This window comes from Neopelma chrysocephalum, unplaced genomic scaffold, assembly GCF_003984885.1.
Source record: "Neopelma chrysocephalum unplaced genomic scaffold, ASM398488v2 Primary Assembly neopelma1_42, whole genome shotgun sequence".
NCBI lineage: Eukaryota > Metazoa > Chordata > Aves > Passeriformes > Pipridae > Neopelma > Neopelma chrysocephalum.
In genome coordinates this window covers 8953091-8973568 of record NW_020897700.1, presented here as the reverse complement: position 1 = coordinate 8973568, position 20478 = coordinate 8953091, and the positions used below count along the sequence as shown (strand labels likewise).

General features: G+C 39.6%; 1 protein-coding gene and 1 long non-coding RNA gene across 2 annotated transcripts in view; one reads left to right on the top strand and one right to left on the bottom strand.

Annotated features, from left to right (window-relative positions):
• Positions 1 to 16783: 16783 nt before the first annotated feature.
• On the bottom strand, positions 16784 to 18449 carry LOC113964409. The gene is made up of 3 exons (XR_003533183.1): positions 18356 to 18449; positions 17123 to 17299; positions 16784 to 16877 (listed from the first exon to the last, which is right to left on the bottom strand). It is a non-coding gene; the product is annotated as an uncharacterized LOC113964409 (long non-coding RNA).
• WWC2 (WW and C2 domain containing 2) overlaps positions 18184 to 20478 on the top strand; it is a 104659-nt gene continuing 102364 nt past the window's right edge. Inside the window, exon 1 of the mRNA XM_027676652.1 lies at positions 18184 to 18449. Coding sequence (XP_027532453.1) covers positions 18319 to 18449 — 131 coding nt within the window. The 5' untranslated portion in view covers positions 18184 to 18318. The remainder of the gene's footprint in view (positions 18450 to 20478) is intronic.

Sequence of the window (20478 nt, the reverse complement as noted above, 5' to 3'; positions counted from 1 at the left end):
AACTGAAATCTAGAGGGTGAAGAATGTGATTTTGGCAGAGTTGTTTCACTGCCAGCCTAGGTCAGAATAACATGACCTGTATGACAGACAAAATTCTGGAGGGACTGAGGGTAGGGAGAAGAAGAATATTTTTTCTTCTTCTCAATTCTTACAGAAAGCAAAGACAATCCCACAGGGTCACTACCTTCCATTTCATGTGCAAGACCAGCTAAACCATGAAACAGACCCCCCCTCGATGAAGCAAAACAAAATTACATATATGTTTCCCCAGTGTTTTTAGGGCAGAGGTTAAATGAGGATAGTCATTTTATCTCATTATTTGAAGGAATTCTAATACTAAGATACTAAGTGTGGTATAAGAAAATGAATAGAATAGATAGGTCTTTTTTTTTCCCCAGTGAGTTCTAACCTTCACTACGTAGAACAATACAGCTGTCTTCCTACTGATGTCAGATGCCTATGGAGAAAATAAGACTGAAAGCAGTGATGGTGAGGAATCCTTCCTGAGAGGTTTTTGTGCTGGAGATCACGGTACTGAGAAGAAAATAAATTTTCTCCTTGTCCCATCTGAATCCTTCTCACAGCAAGGGGATGAACTAATCTCTGCCATGCTGACCAGTTCAGTGTTGGTCTTTGTAGTTCCTCTATATTATTAAACATTTCTAAGTCAGTACAGAGATCGTTCATGGTTTTCCTTTATAATTCTCTTGAATTAGCCTGTGGCTGGTTTTGCTTAATTCTTAATGTATCTTAGATATTTTCACCATCTTACTGGGTGATGGTAATATAAAGGTGCTGTCAAACTCTCTGATGAATCTTAGATCCATACTTCATATCTAATATATTTTGTAAAGAATTTTTCCTCAAAGACATTCAGATATTCACCTTTGGTAGATTTCCAGATTTTGTATCCACACATTAAGATGCAAATTATCCCTACTCTCCCTCCTCAAAGCAATCTCCTAATGCTTCTTTTCATAATATTGTCAGCTTCTAACTTTTGAATGCTCAGTTTTGCAATACTAATAAACATTTTTGGTAGAATATGCAAAATAGAGCAATCTGCTGTTAGCATGTCTGGCATCAGTGGTATTATTCCTACTCGTGGTGAGTACAATGATGAATACAAATAGACCCAATGCATTTGAGAATAGTTTCTTGGGATCCTGTTCTGGACAATTTTCCATTTGTTTCTTTTATGGAGCTTTCAAGACATCCAGAAATTTTCTATAAGTCTTTCTAATAGGTTGGAAGAAATATAGTAATATATTTAATAGGCATGTCGTGAATGAAACTATGAAAATGAAATGAGGATAGAAGCAGAAATGGAAGCAATCTTACTACTGTACTTGAAATAAAGGACTTACTGTGAGTTGCTTGCTTTATATTATTATATTGAAAAGAATTATTATATTAAATGTACTTATTGGTAGCTCATTTATAACTAAATGGTCATCAGCTATGGTCTATATGGTGGTCTTACATTATTTATTAGCTCCTGTATCACATCATCTAAATAGAAGTGGTAATCAATAAATCATCAATACCTCACTTCTTCTTTATTCTGTGAGAACTAAATTATGCAGCTTTCTAGTATATATATGTGCATATATATCTATATAGCTGTATATATATATGTGTGTGTGTGTGTATATATATATAAAAATGTATATAATGCCCAGACTCTCCAAACCCATCAGAAATAAACTTATTTCTAATCAATAGAGATGCACCTATCATAATAGGATAATAGTTAAACAGCATAGGATAAAATGGCAGGAGTTTTTTATGCATTCCAACTTTGCAGCCTTACATCTTTGAATATGAACAGAACTAGGTTCAATGTTTAGACAATGTTTTTATTTTATTGTGAATTGTGCTCATGTGACATGAGAATAGAGAATACTCAAGATCTCAAACTCGTTGAGGAGAGGAGGGGAGGAGAGCGGAAAAGAGGGGAGGAGAGGGAAGGAGAGGAGAAGATTTTAAGTGATTAATAAGGAATGGTAAAACTTAATAAAAACAGATAATTTTTTTCAGTAAAATGCTTCCTTCAGGAAAGCAAGTTGGTTAATGATGCAACAGTAAATGCTGAAGACACAGCTTGGTATACTTGCTGTAATGGAAGTCATGTTAGGCTTGTAGTAGGCCTTCGGCTCGCTGTTTAAGTACAGCTACATTTCACCCACAGGCTTGAATTGAAGTTCAGTTTAGTTAAGAATTCAACCAACTTTATTTCAAACCACAGGGAAAAAAACTGCAACATTTAAAACTTCTATTATCCCTAAACTTATTTTAAAGGTGTCTTTTGATAAGCAAAACTAACCCATTAATCTGAATGACAATTATTACTGTTCTCAAAATGAAACCACTTAAATAATCTGGGTGTTCTTATGGAAAAGTTTAAAACTATTATACTTCAAATTAAATTTGAAGGTGTTGCATATTGAGTTGCCTTTTTCTTTTCTCCCATCGGTTTTAATTACTAGTACATTTGCATGAAAATAAGATCTTTATTTCTTGAAAGCTCATCAGCTCCCGCTGCTCATTCTTCATTGAAGATATCATATGCAAAGGGTTAGATCTTCGGGTGAGGTAGAATCAAGAGCAGATGTGCTTAGAAGAAAGAAATTTTTTTATGCAAATACTATTTTTAATAAAACGGAAGAAGATAAAAAGTGAAAATACTTGCTCTGAAAGCAAAATTCCATTCTCTCTTCCAGGATGTATAGATGTCCCTCAAAAAAAAGTAATTTTGAATTTAAAAGCTGAATGTTGAACATGAAAATACAATATGAAACACTAAAGAGTTACTAGATCATTGTTTACTCCAATTACCCTAATTTCATACTCATGCCCTTACTGTAAAAGAAGGAAATACAAGTCCCAGGCAGTCAGGTTCATTTAAACCCTCAAAATAAGACTTTCCCTATACCAAGGTTTCAAATTTTGTTTGTCTTTTCTGAAACAAATGGCTGATTTCACATGGCTTAAGAGAGGCCTTCATATAGTAAAAACCATAAGTCAAATGCTTATGTGAAGAAACCATGAGAAGCCAATACTGAATGAACATGAACTATGAACTAATTATTGGCTCTTCCATGTGCAGATCCAGCTGTAATGCAGCTTTGAGGGAGTTTGCACCACCACATGTGCTTTCAAGGAGAACTGAAGGTATTTAACACCATATTTAATAGAAGAACCCTGCTTCTATTTCCTCATAGTGTAGCTTGATTCCAGCTACCAACAAAACCAAGTATGTGAAAATAGTAATGAGAGCCTGAGCTGTATTCAAAGTATGGGAAAAACCATCAGACTCACACACTGCTCTGCTTTAAAAGTGCTCTTATGCTCTACCAAATTTTACCAAATATTAACTCATTTTCGGATAGCTCTACCTGTTGAGGTAATCAATGTGGCAGTTATGTTTGACAACCATTGCAACTGCAGCCTGTCTGGGAAGCATCCTGAAGTTCATACACTCCGGGCACCAGACTGGTGATGACAGTAAATGAGCTGTTATTCCAAAACTGTGCACAAAAGTTTGGCTGTGTAAATGTTTTGGAATGACAGAAGAGCACTAATGACTGCCATGGTCAGATACCCAGTCTGTGTAAAGTAAACTTTAGGTAGTACTGCCTCCCTGATGAAAGGGGGGCACCACAGTAAGTGAAGGAAGGGGAGGGGAGGGGAGGGGAGGGAAGGGAGTTTGGGTTTATAACGAGTCCTACTAAGAAAAATACAGTTCTGTCAAAGCTCCAGAAATAGCATTTGACCTCATTTCTTCTGGTACAGAAAATGCCACAGAGGCAGAGGGAAGGCCCAGAGAGTATTTTACCTGCAGCCAGGAAATATTGACAGTGCATCATATACTCAGATTCAAATCTGCAAAGCAAATAAATTGCTACTAATAAAAACAAAGCACAGAGTCCCTTTTACATTGTTTTATCCTGTTTAAAAGACAAACATTTGCACACTGCAAGCCTCAAATGGATAAATGCTACCATGAGAACTTATAAGCCATCTGCTAGCTTCCTAATGAAGCCAGTAACTATTATTGTTTACAGTTGAACACCGGGGGTCATGTGTATTTGCTGTAATGAGAGAATCAATGCAACACTGCAGATGCTAGAAGATGGAACGTTTTTTTTCAGACAGCTAATTATAAATACAATAAAATAGCAAATTAAGAAAAAAAATCTGTTCATTTCCATAGAGAAATAGCGCTTGGCACAACAAACACAAAATGCAGCATTGCTCTGTTTTCTAGTAGTCTCCACTTGACAGGTTCAGCTTACAGAAACAAAATCACAAAAAGTTACTGTTCAATATTTAACAAATAGCTGATCACCAAGGGGTGCTTAGTCCCTAATTCTCTAACTTTTACAAACCTCCTACATTATTTCATTTTATTGTTTATCTGAATGTAATGATGAAGTGTGCATTAGCAGATATCTCTCTGTTGCTGTTTCACTCCGTATTTCTTGCCTGAAGAAGACACCATGATATACGAAAACTTTGGTTGGTTGAGCTATTAAAAACGTCTTGAAGTTTCTTGGATTTTTTAAATGTTTGTTGAAGAGAAACTGATACTATACTCAGCTATTAGGACTAAGCACTCCTCTGCTGAAGAGAGAGGATATAGTGGGTACACACCATAGGTCACCCTGTGGTTTTATCTGCGTGAACATGGAAAGGACACGAGGAAGTGGGATGAAAAATCAAGCTCAACCCTATAGGGACAGGTACATGAGTTGCAAGAGCGCTCAGTGTATAAACTAGGGGGAAAACTGGCCAGAAGCCACCGCTCGGGAACTGGCTGGGCATTGGTCAGCAGGTGGTGAGCAATCGCATTGTACATCACTTGTTTTGTATATTCCAAGTCTCTTTCTTCTTCTTTTATTACTGTTATTGTTCCTTTCTTTTCTGTCCTATTAAACTGTCTCTATCTCGAACCATGAAGTTTACTTTTTTTTTCCCCAGTTCATTCTCTCATCCCAGTGGCAGGGAGGCAGTGAGCAAACAGCTGTGTGGTGTTCAGCTGCCTGCCAGGTTAAACCATGACAATAATTTAGTTATTTACTTTGACAATGCTTCCATCTTTGTGGACTTAAGTGAATAACTATTTTATATGTCTTAATTCTCTGTTTCATAACATGTCTGAGATAACACTTTCTTCCTCAAACCACAGGCAAATATGTATGAATATACTTGCTTCCCAGAATTACAGGGGAGTTAGTTGCAAGAATTTATTAGTTAATGTTTGCATAGTGCTTCGAAGGCAGAAACCATTCTGTAAATGCTAATTACTAAATCAAAGGTTTATCTGACTTTATTACTAAACCACTAATAAAATAAGTTACATAGCTGTTGCATGTTGGAAAAAGCACTTTTACTGTCTAAAAGATATAAAGGTTTTAATTAGCAAACGTTTTGAAAGCACTTTACTGAGGAAAAAATGCTAACTGTTAATACAGATTTTTCCCTAATGAAAATGGCTACAAAATATAAACTCCTGGATGCTACTGTAACTTCTGCATATATTATCTAAAGTTTTGTCCCATGGCAACGATATTTTTATTTTCAGCACAATTTTTGTAATATTGATGAAAAAATTGTGCTTATCTTCATCAAATAAATGTTTAGATGCAGCAAGAGATTAAAGGTATCATTCTTAGCAGAGAATAGCAAAACCTAATGTATTGTCAAAGTAGACATATATACACCTATCACATTTTTGCTATTTAACTTAAAATTGTATTTTGCTAAGTTCCCAAGCTTCTGCTGATTTACAAGGCTCAGATCTTCCAAACACTGTACTGTACCTGCACATATGTGACCTGTTATCTACACATGATCTTAAAATCTAAGCATGCAAACAGATTTGAAACTTTTATGTGTAGGCAATTAGGCAGTCAGAAAGACTGAATTCTGAAAGTGCCTCAAGCCTTATTGTGTTAACATAACTGATTCTGACTCATCCCCTTACTACATGCATTTTAGACATAAACTTGCTTTTAGAGCCTTCCAAAGTATAATTATTATTATTATTATTATTAGTAATATTATTAGTAGTATTTCAAAATTGTCAGATGGTAATCAGTATTTCTCAAGTGCCTAGGCTAGTGGTTTGAAAAGAAGTTTCAAAGTAGATCATGATACGTTTAATACCTGTTGTAGTGTCTGTCTGTGGCTGTAGAAAACTTGGAAGAAAGCTCAAGCTATACGAAAAGTCCTATTAGTCTGCTTTGCTGAGAGAGGAGAAGCATGCCAGCATCCTCCCTGCTTAAAACTTGGCTGATGGTAGGAGGATGAGGATGCAGTCAGCCAGGCCCACTCAGTGAAGCAATGAAGCCTGGCTGCTGAGACAGAAGCTGCCTGTCTCCCCAGTCCATGAGATAAAATACCTCCTGCTATCTCTAGTGCTCCCAGCAGGATGGAGAGGTCCAGGTGTTGCTCCTACAGAAACCAAAGGGGTCTGCTGCTTTCCATTGTCACAGCTGGGTGGCTCCAAAAGGTCCTTCCCCAAACAGCCCTGGGGGAGGCAGTAGCATGTGTTCATTATTTGAGCCATAAATCACAACTTCATGCGGCAGAAAAATGTCCAGAATATGCTACAGTAAAGGGTTACATCCATTTCTGCATTCTTACTATAGCTTTTCTGGGCAGATGGGAAGTCAGAGCAGCAGGAGGAGTGCTAAACCTTTATCACTTCATTGATTTGTCAACCTGTCCCTGAAGGAAAGATGACTGAGTTTTTTTGGAAAGGAGGCAGGGTTCAGGGCTGGGGACATGAAGGACTGTCTAGGAATAGATGGGAAATGAAAAGTGTTCAGGAGACTTGTCAAAATGTTAAAGGGGCCCTTAGCAAAAGAAAACTCAAGAGTACTGAATTTCTCCAAGCCCAGGGGTTTTTGAGTGTGTTTTCTTGGCTTGTAAATTCACTTTATAAAAGCAAAATTATTATATCTTTAGAAAATAATTCTAGGCTAACTAATAAACAGTCCAAATCATTTTGTGGTTAGTCAAAAAACACACATTGTGAAATAAGGTGTCAATGACATAAAGCAAGAACAGTAGGGCTGAAGTAATGTCTTAATGATACTTTTGCTGTTATTCTTATAACTATTAGCCCTTATTTTTTAAAAGTTATAGGAACTTGTGTGGCCTTTCTGGAGAAAGTTTATGGATTTTAAGATTAATGGATGATATTAAGATTATACTAAAAATTTGTGAAAAAAGAAAATCCCTTTTTTATTTTTTCATGCTACATTAATTAAATCAAAATGGACTCTGGTAAAATAGAATTATAAACAAATCCTTGTTTGAAAAACCTTAAAATGTATGTCAGCTTCCACAGAATAATTCTTATGGCACCAGAGGTCAAAAAGACAGGTCTACTTTGAGTTCTGTGTTTTGACTATGTGTAGTTTAGCTTTTCACATTCTGATATCACAAATGGTAAAATGGATGGCCAACAGAATTAGACATAATGCAGAAAAAATCATACATTTCAAGAAATACTTCTCTCTTGTAGCTGGGGAAAAGGCACATGAAGTGTTAATAAGTAATGCTAATAAAATACTTCCTGTTCTGACAGTATATTGTGAAAAAACAGGTGATAGTACTGGGATGGGCATTAGAGCTTTGGAATATGATGCCAAAAGTAAAGGATATGGGTTTCAACTGGAAAAATAAAAAATCATGTTATCTGGGAAACAAGTATGTAAGAGAAGGGTGGCCTTAGTCCTGGGAATCCATCTCAGAAAAAGAGCTTCAGTCACAATACCAATCCTTGCACACAAGTCCCAGTGAGGTGCTGTAACAGGAGTTAATCCAATTTATGGCAAAAGTAATGTGGAAACTGTAGCAGAGGTGGATAGATGCTACGCATCACTATATTTGGCATTAGTGTGACTGTTGATGGGGTGTTAGTGTTCTTTCTGATATTTCAACAGAAGAAAGGTCTCCTTTAATTGGAGTGGAGTCAGTGGAGAGAAATTAAAAGTATTAAGTGACTGGGAAGTGAGCTTTGCAATGAAAGCTTACCAAAGAGGAGATTAAGAAGTTATTTGATCATATTATGTACAGTTGCAAAGCAGAAATAGTCATTTCCACTTGTTCAAGATGAGATTTAAATGCATCTGATAAAATACAAGAGTGAAGAATTCTGACATGGAAATGCTATAGCTATGCTTAATTCTGGTACATATAAAGCACTAAAATTAAAATCTAGTGTCTGAAGAGGATGCAAAAATGCCCTGCTTGACTTGCTTGCTTCAATTAAAAATTCAGCAGTTACTAACACTCAGCTCTTTGGGTTTCCTGGAATAATTTGAAGGCAACCCTAAAATTTTTCTATTTGGTTTGGTATTCCATTATCCTTGCTTAGTATAGCAATGTAGTTTTCTTCCTACTTGCTATGCACTTGCTTTCAAGAAAGTCTGCTCCTGTGACTTGTCCCAGAACAATTTGCTTATACAGGTACACATTAAAACTATGAATAAGCCTAACCACACATTGAGACAATCTCACATTTCAGAAACCATGTGTAACTATCCGTTTGGATTATATGCCAGCATTGGTCAGGAAAAACAAGACTTTGCAGAGATTAAGAAGCTCTGCCATACCCTGGAATTGACACAGTTTGCCCTGACTCCAGGCTGGATGACATTTGGAATATGGGATCAGGTTAAGAATTTAAATCACTGGACTAACAGGACTTCACATGGTGCTGCAAAAGTATCAACTGTTGGGTACAGCAGCAGAGAAAACAAAGTTTTGATGTGTTCATTATGCTTTGCCTTTCATCCATCATAGTTTGCCTTTGGTTTGGGTGGGTTTTTTTGATTGGTAGGTTGGTTGGGGTTTTTTTTTGCTATTTCTTAGTTTTCTGCAAGTTCTTCAGTTCAGTATTTGACATAGTTTCAAAAAATATGACATGACAAGACATCATAATTATTCTGTCATGATGGTTTGATATATTTAAACATAAGAATTCTCTGTAAATAAAGTGAAAAGTTTTGAAAAAGAATTTTAGCTCTGCAGTCTGGTTTGTTTGTTTGGTTTTTTTTACCTTGATTTGGAAATGTCATGGTTCACTGCAAGCTCACCAGAGTGAGTTTAATGGATTAGAATATATTATTAAAATGAGTCTGCTGGAGAAGTATATCCCACAGATGTGGAATACTGTGAAGGGAGATTAAACTCTACTGTATTAAGATGCAGTGTACCACTACTTTTTCTTTCTTACAGGATAAAGGACAGGAGTAGCACTACAAGTTTACTATAGCAGAAAAGTTGTATCTATTTTTAGCTTTTCTTCATTAATGTTGATACATAAAAAAATCTTTAAAGTAAATACAGAAAAGCATTACTTTTTCATGTGGCATATATGTGTTTTTGAGATTTTTTTAAATATTCTTTTTGTGATTTTTTTTTCTGAAACATGATTTTGCTCATGTATTTATTTGATTCAAGAAAATTTCTTTTCATAAACAACTCATTATCTTCTTCCCTGCCCCGGGGTATTTCTTCTGCCTCCTCTTCCCAAAACAAAACAAGAGCTTGTGTTAGCTTGCTGTGAAATCCATCTAAAACCTTAAAAATCTGTATTTAATTGGGCAGATCTTTGCTTTCTCTTAACAGCATCTCAGCACCGGTGATTAGTGATGTTACGTGTAACTTGAGAACAGCTTGCTCCCTGAAAATAGTGTAGAAGGCACACTCATTGCAGAGGTGTCAGCAGCCCGCAACCTCCAGTTCCTGCTTCTCGGAGTCATAGAATATCCTGTGTTGGAAGAGACCCACAGCTCCTGGCTGTGTTGAGTCCAGCTCCTGGCCCTGTGCAGGACAACCCCAAGAACCACACCATTTGTCTGAACAACTTGTCCAAAAACTTCTTGAACTATGTGGAATCATCGAATCTTCTTCCAGCTCTCGCCAGATGGAGTTGCTAGTGTGGCTGTTGGTGCTGTTTTGAGGCCACTGAAGGATGTGCAGCATATTCCCCTTCACTCGCAGCCCCTCCCAAGCAGAAACGAGGCTTAGCACTCCTGTTTTGGCTTTGACCATATTTTTCTGACTCACAAGAGTGGGATGGTTTGAATGGTAGCCCCAGCCACTGACTCTAACAGCAGATGTCACTGTCGGCAGCATGGTTCTTTGCCGACAGTTCACAGCAACAGGTACAGAGAGACTACAGTCACTTTCAAGACTGTTCCGGGAAGGTGGAATGTGGGATCCTCCAGAGAAGGGAGCAGCAAGGTTGATATAGGTATGACAGCACACATTGAGAAGTGCAGTGATCATCAGTGATATATCAAAAATTACCGTTAATTTTGGTTTAAGTACATGGAGTGAAACTAGATGGAAGCTGTAGAACAATGAACCCTTGTTCCACTACATTTTGAAGATACACACCACTTTATTTCCTTGGAGTGGAAGGCCTAATTCTGCAACCTAAAAAAAATGCCCAAAACTTACTGTTTCTCCGTTCCTGGAGTGAAACTGCTGCATAAGAGTACTGTACTTCTTTCCCATTTACGTTTGAGAAAAAAGGTGTTAAGTGATCAGAGTTTCTGAATGAGTGTTTGAAACCACCATTTTTCTTTATATTAAACCTCCCCACTTTTATTTGTTTCAATTGCTGAAGGTGGCATATTGAGTTGTACAGTCATGTATTAGTGCTTCCATAGAAGAACCAAGGTCTTTTGTGAGTGATGACGTCCACAATACCACAGACAGCTGCAGAGACTGCAGTATTGAGGCAGTTTCTCTCTTGTTCTAATTGCCAAGTGAGACTAAAGGGAAAGCAGCACTGATTCCAAACATTCAGCTGCTTCCTTGAAGGGGAACCTCTGGCCTACGGTTTAAGAAACCAGTTTGCAGTGTAGCAGTTTCTCTGGTTTGGTGTGTTTGAATTATGTGGCAAGCTTTTGTGCCCATTAAAGATGTGGAGAAGTGGGCAAACAGGAATCTCATGGAATTCTACAAAGAGAAATGCAATGTTCTGCACCTGGGGAGGAATAAAACCTCATGCACCAGTACACACTCCAGGCACAGTTGATCCTCGGTGATACAAGGTGATTGAGGGAGGTGATCCTTGTTCTCTACTCAGCACTGGTGAGGACACACCTGGTGTGCAGGGTCCAGTTCTGGGCTTCCCCATACAAGAGACCAGCAAAGGGCCACACAAGGATGATTAAGGGACTGGAGCACCTCACATATGGGTAAAGGCTGAGAGAGGTGGGACTGTTGAGTCTAGAGAAGAGAAGGCTCAGTTTTATCTCATGAATATAAATACCTGAAGGGAGAATGCAAAAACAGTGGAGCCAGGCTCTTTTCAGTGGTGCCCAGTCACAGGCCCAGAGGCAACGGGCACAAACTGAGACAAGGAAGTTCCCTTTGAACATCAGGAAACACCTTTTACCTGTGAGGGCTACCAAGCAATGGAGTAGGATGAGAGCCTGAGGGTATTCTCAGGCACATAGTGTGAGTCTTGTGGATAGTCCTGCCACAGGGCCAGGAGCTGGAATTAATGATCCTTGTGGGTACCTTCCAACTCGACATATTCTGTGATTCTGTGAATCTCCATCCTTGGAAATACTAAAACAATATGCCTGGACATGATCCTGGGAGATTGGGCAATCATCTCTGGGTGGCCCTGTGTAACCAGGGGGGCTGAACAAGATGACCTCCAGACAACAGCATTCCAACCTCAATCATCCCATGATTCTGTGATTCCTTTGGTATAAGCATCAACTATATATCCTTTAGCTTTACTTGTACACCTTTATAGAACAGCTGGTTATAAGCAACAGCTCTGACATTTCATACTCTGAGGATTAATAGTTCTTTAATACTTGAATTTTGCAGACTGCCTAGATTCAACATTTTTTTAAAATTATTCTTCAGTGTAATCTTTTTATGCTGTTGGAGGTTGTTTCTTTATTAGTATATTTCATTTATGACAACACAAGTACAGCTAACTACAATTTATGCTTTTGTTTTGTTTTTCCACTGAGAAATTCAAAGGATTGTCATGTTTGGATGCAACCATTTTATAACACATGCTTGACCATATGGAATTGATAACTTTTATACACATTTTACCTGGGAATGAGATACCAAAAAAAGGAGGGTTTCTGTGAATTATAATCTTTTTCTTGTGATAAGAAAGCTTATCCAAAATATTCCTGAGACCATATATTGGAATAATAAAAATGACACAATTCAGTTCAATAGCTTCAGCTCAGGAGCTAAAAGCACCCTACATTCTAATCCCTATCCAATTTCATTTAGGTATTTTTTATTCCAGCATGTCACTTAACACAATTCTTTTTTAATGTCCACTACAAAGTGGACATAATAGTATCATGTTGTGTTCTTCAAATAGTTCCAATCCTCCAAAAAGTGCAAACATTGTGATTCTCTGTTTTGGATAACCAGACTAGAATGAAAATTGCCATGGAATGATTCATACAATTCAGCAATACCTCTAGCAGTCTAGAAGTGCTAAATCTTGGTATTAATGCATCAGTCCCATTTTTGCTATAAATTTGCACAGATTCAAATTTTATTATTGCAGCGCAGTTTTTAGCTTAACTTAGCAATAAGATAGGATTGAGGTTACTTTGTTGTTGGCCAGGCCAAACATCAAAGTACTTTGTATTCATGCAAAGAAACAGTATTTTTTGAGAGGAAAGAAGATATGAAAAGTGGGTAAAGGAGAAAAGAACTTTCTTCATGCTATAGTTTGGCAAGTTCATATTTTGCATTTGAAATAAGATTTTTTATTTGTTAGAGGAAAGGTTCCCTAAGCCTCTCCATCAGTCAGAGGATCTTTTTTTCTTTCATAATGCAGGAGCTAAATACTCTATTACTCAAATCTACTTCATTCACTGCACGGTGTTTCTGAAAGTACATGTATGACAGAGAGGAGAAACGTACTTCAGAATGTGATTGCTAAAACTTTACTTTTTGTATTTTATCTGTTGTGCACCCTTAGGTGCAACACAGCATAGACTAAGTGCTTTCTTCTGGCTGTGGTGGGAGCACTTAATCCTTGCACCACTAGAGAGGGACTGTTAAAAGCATTAGCTCTGTAAACCTGTGAACTTGGATACTGCTCGATGGAGCATCCTAAATACTTGAAGAAATTAATTGCTGTTCACTGCCAATGGAGCTGTTACTGAGAAACTCCTCCATTCTTCCCTCCCTGACAATGAGCAGATACCCTCTATTGCTGGCCTGCTTCTTTCTTACATGCGGCCAAAAGGGAAGACCAGGCTCTTGGGAACCTTCTTGGCTGACCAGGCATGCTTTGTGGTTTTCCAAAGCCATTAGACAGCAGTGAGTAGACACTGTAATTCCATAGATATGATGAAACGTAGGACACTTAAATGTGTGTACAAGTATCCGAAATACACAAAAAATAGAGTGAGAGTGTTACTCTGGAAGATGTAATACCAAGACTGGATCAAGAATTTTTTGGGAATATGAGTCAGAGACTAATTTGGACTTCATCAGTCACAGGGGTTTTGGAATAACCAAAATTCTTCATCTCCTTTTTATTTCGTCCACAGACATTTCAGCAGTATGAATCAAAATTAACAGAAATCAATGATAAGTCAGTTTAATGAGTGGTTTGGGGCAAGCTTGAGAAGATTTTATCATGAAAATTTCTCACATTTCCATAGTTAGGTTTGAGGCAAATCTCATACCACATCATTTCCATTCAAAACTTTCCATTTCCTACTCTAAACTCTTAATCAGAATAACAATCAGTTAAAATTGTTCTGTGAACTTACTAGGAGACTTATAGGATTTAAGTTATGTCTGCAAGGACTCAAAACATGCAATTGCTCATTACTTTCTCCTATACATGCTTGAAAGAAAGGAAATAAGGTCAAAATTAAAAAAAAAAAAAGGAAAAAGCTAGTATATATTCATTTGAAGCAGAATCTGGTATGGTCTTTTTTTGCTGATATGCAGGGAACTCTTTGTAGAACAGTCAAAGCAATTGAATTTAAGTGGAGAGAGCAGGCTTTGAAATAACAAGAAAAGCTGAGTAAGCATAAACATTATCTGGCTCCATCAATTCTGCAGAGCTTCATGATAAATTCAACCAGAAACAATATTAGTCCAGGATCTTTTACTCTCAGATGTATACATGCATTAGAAGGTGACAACAGTAAAAGTAGCACTCCTCCTCCTTTCCCCTCTCATGCATGAACACTGTTTTTCTTTACAGGATTTTTTAAAACCTTTTTAAAACTAAAAAATCTCGCTGCATCATGGAGTCATATTTATTGGTGTGGGGTTTTTTTTATTTGAAAACATAGCTGTCAGATAAAATTCACATTTAAAATGCTGAAAATACTGATTATTTTTTGAGAGTTCTACAGTAGCTACATGTGACAGAAGTCAGGCTCTCTGTCCATACTTGATGGTTTAAGTGTTTAAAAAACCCCAATACATATTTTCAAACATTTTTGTCAGATGTGTCTAGAAATTAATTTTGTCATCATACTTCACAGTCCATTCTGCACTGAAATTCTGTGTGAAAGCAGTGAAGACTGAACTATGCAGATTTTCAGGGAGACACCTGCAGCTCCTGCTTCAGAGCCGTTTGTGGACAGTACTAGTTAGAGCTCTAACAGCTGTAAATATCATCAGGGACAAAACTCTAGTGGATCATCAAGTTAAGGGAGTCTCTTCTTAGGGAAGGACAAGGTACAAACACGTCTTTGTTGATTACAGTCAGTCCCAGGAACAGATTTACTGTGAAAGAAGAAGCAAGCAGAGAGTATCAGGAGATTAATCACATTAGTAAAGACTGGAGTAGGGTATGTTATGTGACAGGATACAAGTATATGCCTTTGGAGACCCCATTTCTGGATACAGCCATTTCCACCCTTGTGTTGTGAATTTTCACAAAAACATTTTTTCTTCTTCTAGCTGACACAACATAGGTATTATTCTAATTCTCTTTAGCTCAATCTTTTAACTATGTACTACTCAAAACAGGACTTTCTTCAGGCTGGTTAAACATGCATATGCAAAGAAAAAGAGTGGAATGATTAACTGCTTTTTGTTGATTGTATCTTGTTGTTTATCATACTTACTGATGGATACTTAAGTTCATGCCATAGCTACATTGTTCTGTGCTTTTGGGCACCTCCTTCCTATGCACCCTTCTGTGTTTTGAATAAAGCATGTTTACATCTTCTGAACTATGCTGTCTTACGCAATTAAGACAAACAATCTGTGGTATGCTGTCAGCTGACAATGTCAGTACAACATGCTAGGCAGGTTATCAATTGAGATGTTGGAAGTATACTTGAAAAACTACTTCTAGTTACAATTTATAGCATATTTTAGGCCAAAAAGAATAATTATGAACATCTGCTCTGCCTTCCTTTACTAGATTTATTAAAAAAATATTAAAGGGTAGCGGAAGAAATTATTTTCTATCAGTCCAAATTGGAAAAGAACAAAAACTCAGGAGGATAATTGGATCCCTTTTTGTACAATAGCAGTCCTTCAAAAAGCTGTATGTTCTCACTGGTAATCTTAAAGATCTATTTACAAAAATAATACCTGATTTTGCCTGTTTGACTTCAAATACTGTCATTTCTAAGTAGTCCTAAACTGGCATTCTGGACTGTAGACTCTAACTGTAGATGCAAGCACAATGAAGTACTCAAACAGTGGAAATTAGAGGGAGGATAAAGAGAGCCTAACACCATGCAATAGTTTATATTTAAGTGTAAGCATATCTGTATATAGACACTCAAGCATATATATAAAAATTAGACAATTATGCAATTATATGAGTGCATTTATTTCCGAACATTTAAGAATGGCAATTTCTATCTGTTGTGCAAATTAAAATATTGATGTTTTCTGATGAGAAGTTTTTTATAAATCAGATCCACATCCATGTGGACCTCATCTGACCAATAATTGAAGATGTAGGTCTGGCTGTCTTGGTGGTGACACAGTTGTACAACTGATTTCAGGAAGAAAAGTATATCCTCTATAGCTTTTTATCAACTTACATGATGAAATATCTTATTGATAACACAAACTGAACTTCAAATGGGAAAAGGAAATCCAGTTTATCCTGTCTCACAACTGCAACATGTACTTTCTCACTGTAGGATGTCACAAGTTTATAAAATTTAGTAGATTATTTAAAAAGACACAAATGTAAATGCTTAGTAAAAGTGGGGTTCTTTTACACTGATGGAAAACAAGACTGGTCTTTATAAACCAATCAGCTCACTGAAACCTAATATTCTCAATGAAAATAAATGCATCTGTCACTTTTATAGGCAATGATCCTGTTGCATTCCCTAAGTGGGTGAACTCTTATGGATATCCAGAGGTTAGGACAGCTCAGTTTTTCTCCATTGTTAACTACCAGGGCCTTTCTTCATGTATGAAGTCTCACTGCACATTACCTTAATGTAACAGATGTCAAAGTAAAATCTTCAAGAGAGTCTGGAGGAAGGCATATGGGCCATGTGGAGACAGTGTTACAGAGTAAAATAAGTAGAATGAATAAAATAATAAAGGTCTTAGCTGTACCAGATTGACAATTAGCTAAATTAAAATCATATCTCGCTGGTACTTTTTTCTATTTAGGAGCAGATCCAACAGTAGGACTTACAGAGCTGTAAATTAGTTACTTCAATGCCTGTCAGATATGTGGCCTCTGAAGCAGAATCCAAAAACTTGTTATGCACTGAACATCATCATCATCATCATCATGCACTGAACAAGTCCAGTACTTAATAAGTGTAAGTTGTCTCTGAAGAAGAATTCATAGAGCTGAATGTTAGATAGCTATAATGGAGTAGACAAATAGACTTTAAAAGAAAACAAGAAAAGACAGCTCTGGGTCACATACTTCCTCTTCCAGGAATATTTTGCTACTTAAAACCAGTAACTTTAAATGAAAAGAAATAAAATATTCTAGGGGACAGGGACTTGGGTTACTTCAGAGTCCTAGCCACTAAACTAAAGAGTCATATTCCGCCATAGATGCTCTGTTTGTGGTGCCAGATCTTGGGAATCAGATACACATGCAAATTAATAGAGCTCATTAAGTTACCTTCTATCAGCTGAACCATGGTAACCTGCCTGGGATACTCTTCTCCTGTGGCAAATGCGAGATAAACACACAGTAACTCACACCTGGTTTCTATACTTAATGTGACTTAGCTGCCTGCTTTTCAGGCCGCAAGGGTTCAGGGCACACATGGTGTACGTGTACTTTCCACCGATGCCTCTGTTATAAAAAAAACCAAACCAAAATAAAACCACAACCAACCAATAAACATACAAAACCAAAACTAAAGACACTAAGTTTAGGTACTTCCAAGGTTAAAGAAGAGTTCACTTTTTAATTTAAATTTTGAACTCAAGTTCTTTTTGGCAACCCTTGAGCCTTACTGGAGTTTTTAGGGAGAGTTCACAAGATGTTAAGTGAGGTTAGCGCGACTTGAAGGGCTGAGACAGGGAATTCGACACCACCACGACTCAGGGCATGGAGGCACTGGCAAAGCTGCCTTTTCCCTGGGCGCGTTCCCTGAGCCCTCAGGGCCAGGACATCCCCCGCGATAAAGTCGCCTGCGCTACCCCGTGTGGGGCCGCGACAACTTGGCAGACAAAGGATGGGACGCGCCGGTGTCCGTCGTGCCGTGGCGCTGCTGTCCCCGCGGGGCGGCCGTGGCTCCCGGGCCTCCCCAGTGTCCCGACAGGCTGCGGCGACGCGCCGGACCGCTCGTCTGCCGCAGGGGGTTGTGTCCTGCCTTCACGCCGGCCGAGGCCCCGGGCAGAGCCCGATGGAAGCAGCAGGGTCCCTCTGGCAGCCTCTCCCCCGCCGTCCTGCCCTACGCGCTGCCCCGCCGGACGCTTCCCGTGCTGAATCCGCGGCCATGGCCTGCCCGTCCCGGCGGGCAGCGCGGGCAGGGTTAACCCTGAGGAATGCGGCGGGAGGAATGTGCATGTAGATGAGATGGATGCTAATCTCATGCTAATGAGCGGCGGCCGCGGCCGCCCGGGGCTCAGCCGGGCTCCCCGCGCCCAGACGGCAGCTGGGCTCCGCCGGCAGCCCTGACCCGGCCGGCGCGGCGCGGGCGAGGCGGCAGCCCGGGCATGGTGGACTGAGACCCGGCCGCGGCACAGGGCTTCCCTGGGCTCCCGCGAGCCCCCGCTCCTGGCCCCTTCCCCGGTCCGGGTCGTGGCTTTTCCCGCTTCCCGTCTTTCTTTCTGTCCCTATGGAGCAGCTACTCTCGCCGCCCGACCATGCCTAGGAAAGCGGGGAATGGGCAGCTCCCCTTACCCGATGGCTGGGAGGAGGCAAGGGATTACGACGGCAAAGTGTTCTACATCGATCACAACACCAAGCAGACCAGCTGGATCGACCCCCGGGACAGGTGGGCGCGACGGCAGGGCGGCGGCGAGGCCCGGGCGGGGGGTGGGCTCGGAGCGGCGCCGCCGGGGCAGCTCCGGGCCGGGGGTCGGGCGGGGGGCGCGCCCGAGGGTCCTTTCGGGACTGGAGGGGCGCGGGGGGGTCCCCTCTCGGGGCGCGGGGGGGGGGGGGCAGGAGAAGCCCCTGCCTGCGTGGGTACAGCCTATTCCTAAGCCCGTTGCGTGAGTTCGTGTTGGAGCTAGGGGGAAAGCCCGTAGAGCTCTTCCCAGAGTGGCCGGGAGTTGCTAGCGTTTGTGGAGTTCCGACAGGTACCAAAGTTTGCGAGTCTCTCCCAAAGCGGAGGCGCTGGCTCCTCGCCTTCCCTCTCCCCCGGGCTCTGCAGAGAGGGGCCACCTCCCTCCCTCCCAGCTGGCGGAGCATCCCAGGCGCCTGGCCCTCCTGTGCCCCCGCTCCCCCGGCCCTCGGTCCGTCTGGAACGCTGTGCGGGGCTGGCGGGGAAGGACCGCGGCTGGCAGAGGCCTCGTGCGCTCGCTAGGCCTCAGCAAGCCCAAATCCGCTCGCTCCCCGCCAGCCGGAGCCCAGGGTGTTTGTTGCCCTTCCCTGGTCTGAGCTCTGTAAACCTCCCGTGGAAGTGCTTCGGCGAGCGACGGACCCAGCGGGAAGGCTGCTCGCCTTGGAGTCCCCAGGGCACGTCTGCCAGCTGGTGAGGGATGCTAGTGACTCTTTGGGTCGGCTTCAATGCTGTTTTTAACAGCAGGATCTCAAGCGCACAAGATACCTATTGTAAAACGTATATTTTGTCCAAAGCGGTGCTGAAAAGTAATTAGAAACCAAAACTTGGTGCATATTATGAAGTACGATGTTGCTATTGAAAATAGTGCAGCCTAATTATAAAAAAGTTTTAAAAGACATTATAAGTCTATGGAACAAGCAGCACTGAATTATAAATGAGGGCCTTGGCTTATGTTTCTCAGATGAAATTAGAAAAGGTAGTTGTCACGAAGCTTGCTGGCTGTATGTTGCATAGGAAAGTTTTGACAAGCATCATGTGCTGTGTAAGGCCTACTGCTCTGTCCCTCTCGCTATAACAGCAAATTCCAGTAGTGGCAAACTTAATACTTAAATTCCTCTGTACTTCAAAACATGTTAATTACCTTGTAAATATTAGTGAGGTGGTAAGGTATTACAGGACGATGTTATTTGTTACACCTGACCTTCTCAGGTGATTTTTTTTTTTAATGCAGGCACTATAAAACTTCTGGCTTTACTGTCTCTAGAAATAGTGAATATGAAGTTTTGTTTAGTTTTAGACCTTTAATTTGTGTTTTCAAAGCAGAATAGAAGATGATATGATTGAGGTAAAGCAAAATTGTGATACTGGAGTGCACTTTTTATAATACTGCCTCATGAGTATACTACTAATTTAATTTTTTAACACATTCTGTAGTCCTGAAAAGTTCAAGAGTATACTTATTGGATGGTAAAATTTGAATCTTCACTCTCATTAACAGAGTAGACAGCAAAGTGAGTAACACTTGTGTGTTTGCCATCCTACAGAGATGGAATAAATATTGTTTCATTAATATCTTACAGGTGAAAGAGAAATCAAGTCCTGAGACTTTACTTCCTTAGTTCTCATTACAGATTATAAAGACCTTTTCCAGAAGAGTAGTGTTTGAAATAATTGTTAACCTGTGTCAGTCATGCAAAACAAACAAAAAGAGGAATTTTGCCCTAGGTGCTTGAGAGAATCCATGCTTTAGTGTACATGGCTCAACTGTGAAGCTGAATTGCCTGCACAGAAGAGAGACTGACAAACCTGTTTAATGTGCAACTTGCAGTATTTGTATTTACAATATCCCTGTTTCCAGTCAGTATTTATATTGGTGACCTGTTTTGGAAAAACGAATAAGAAATGCATGAAAGCCCTGCAATGGCTTTGCTCTAGATTCCATTTTTGCTTCCAGGTATTTAGAGAATATACATTTGGAAACCATACAGGACATAATTAGAGCTTGCTGTCAAAAAAATTG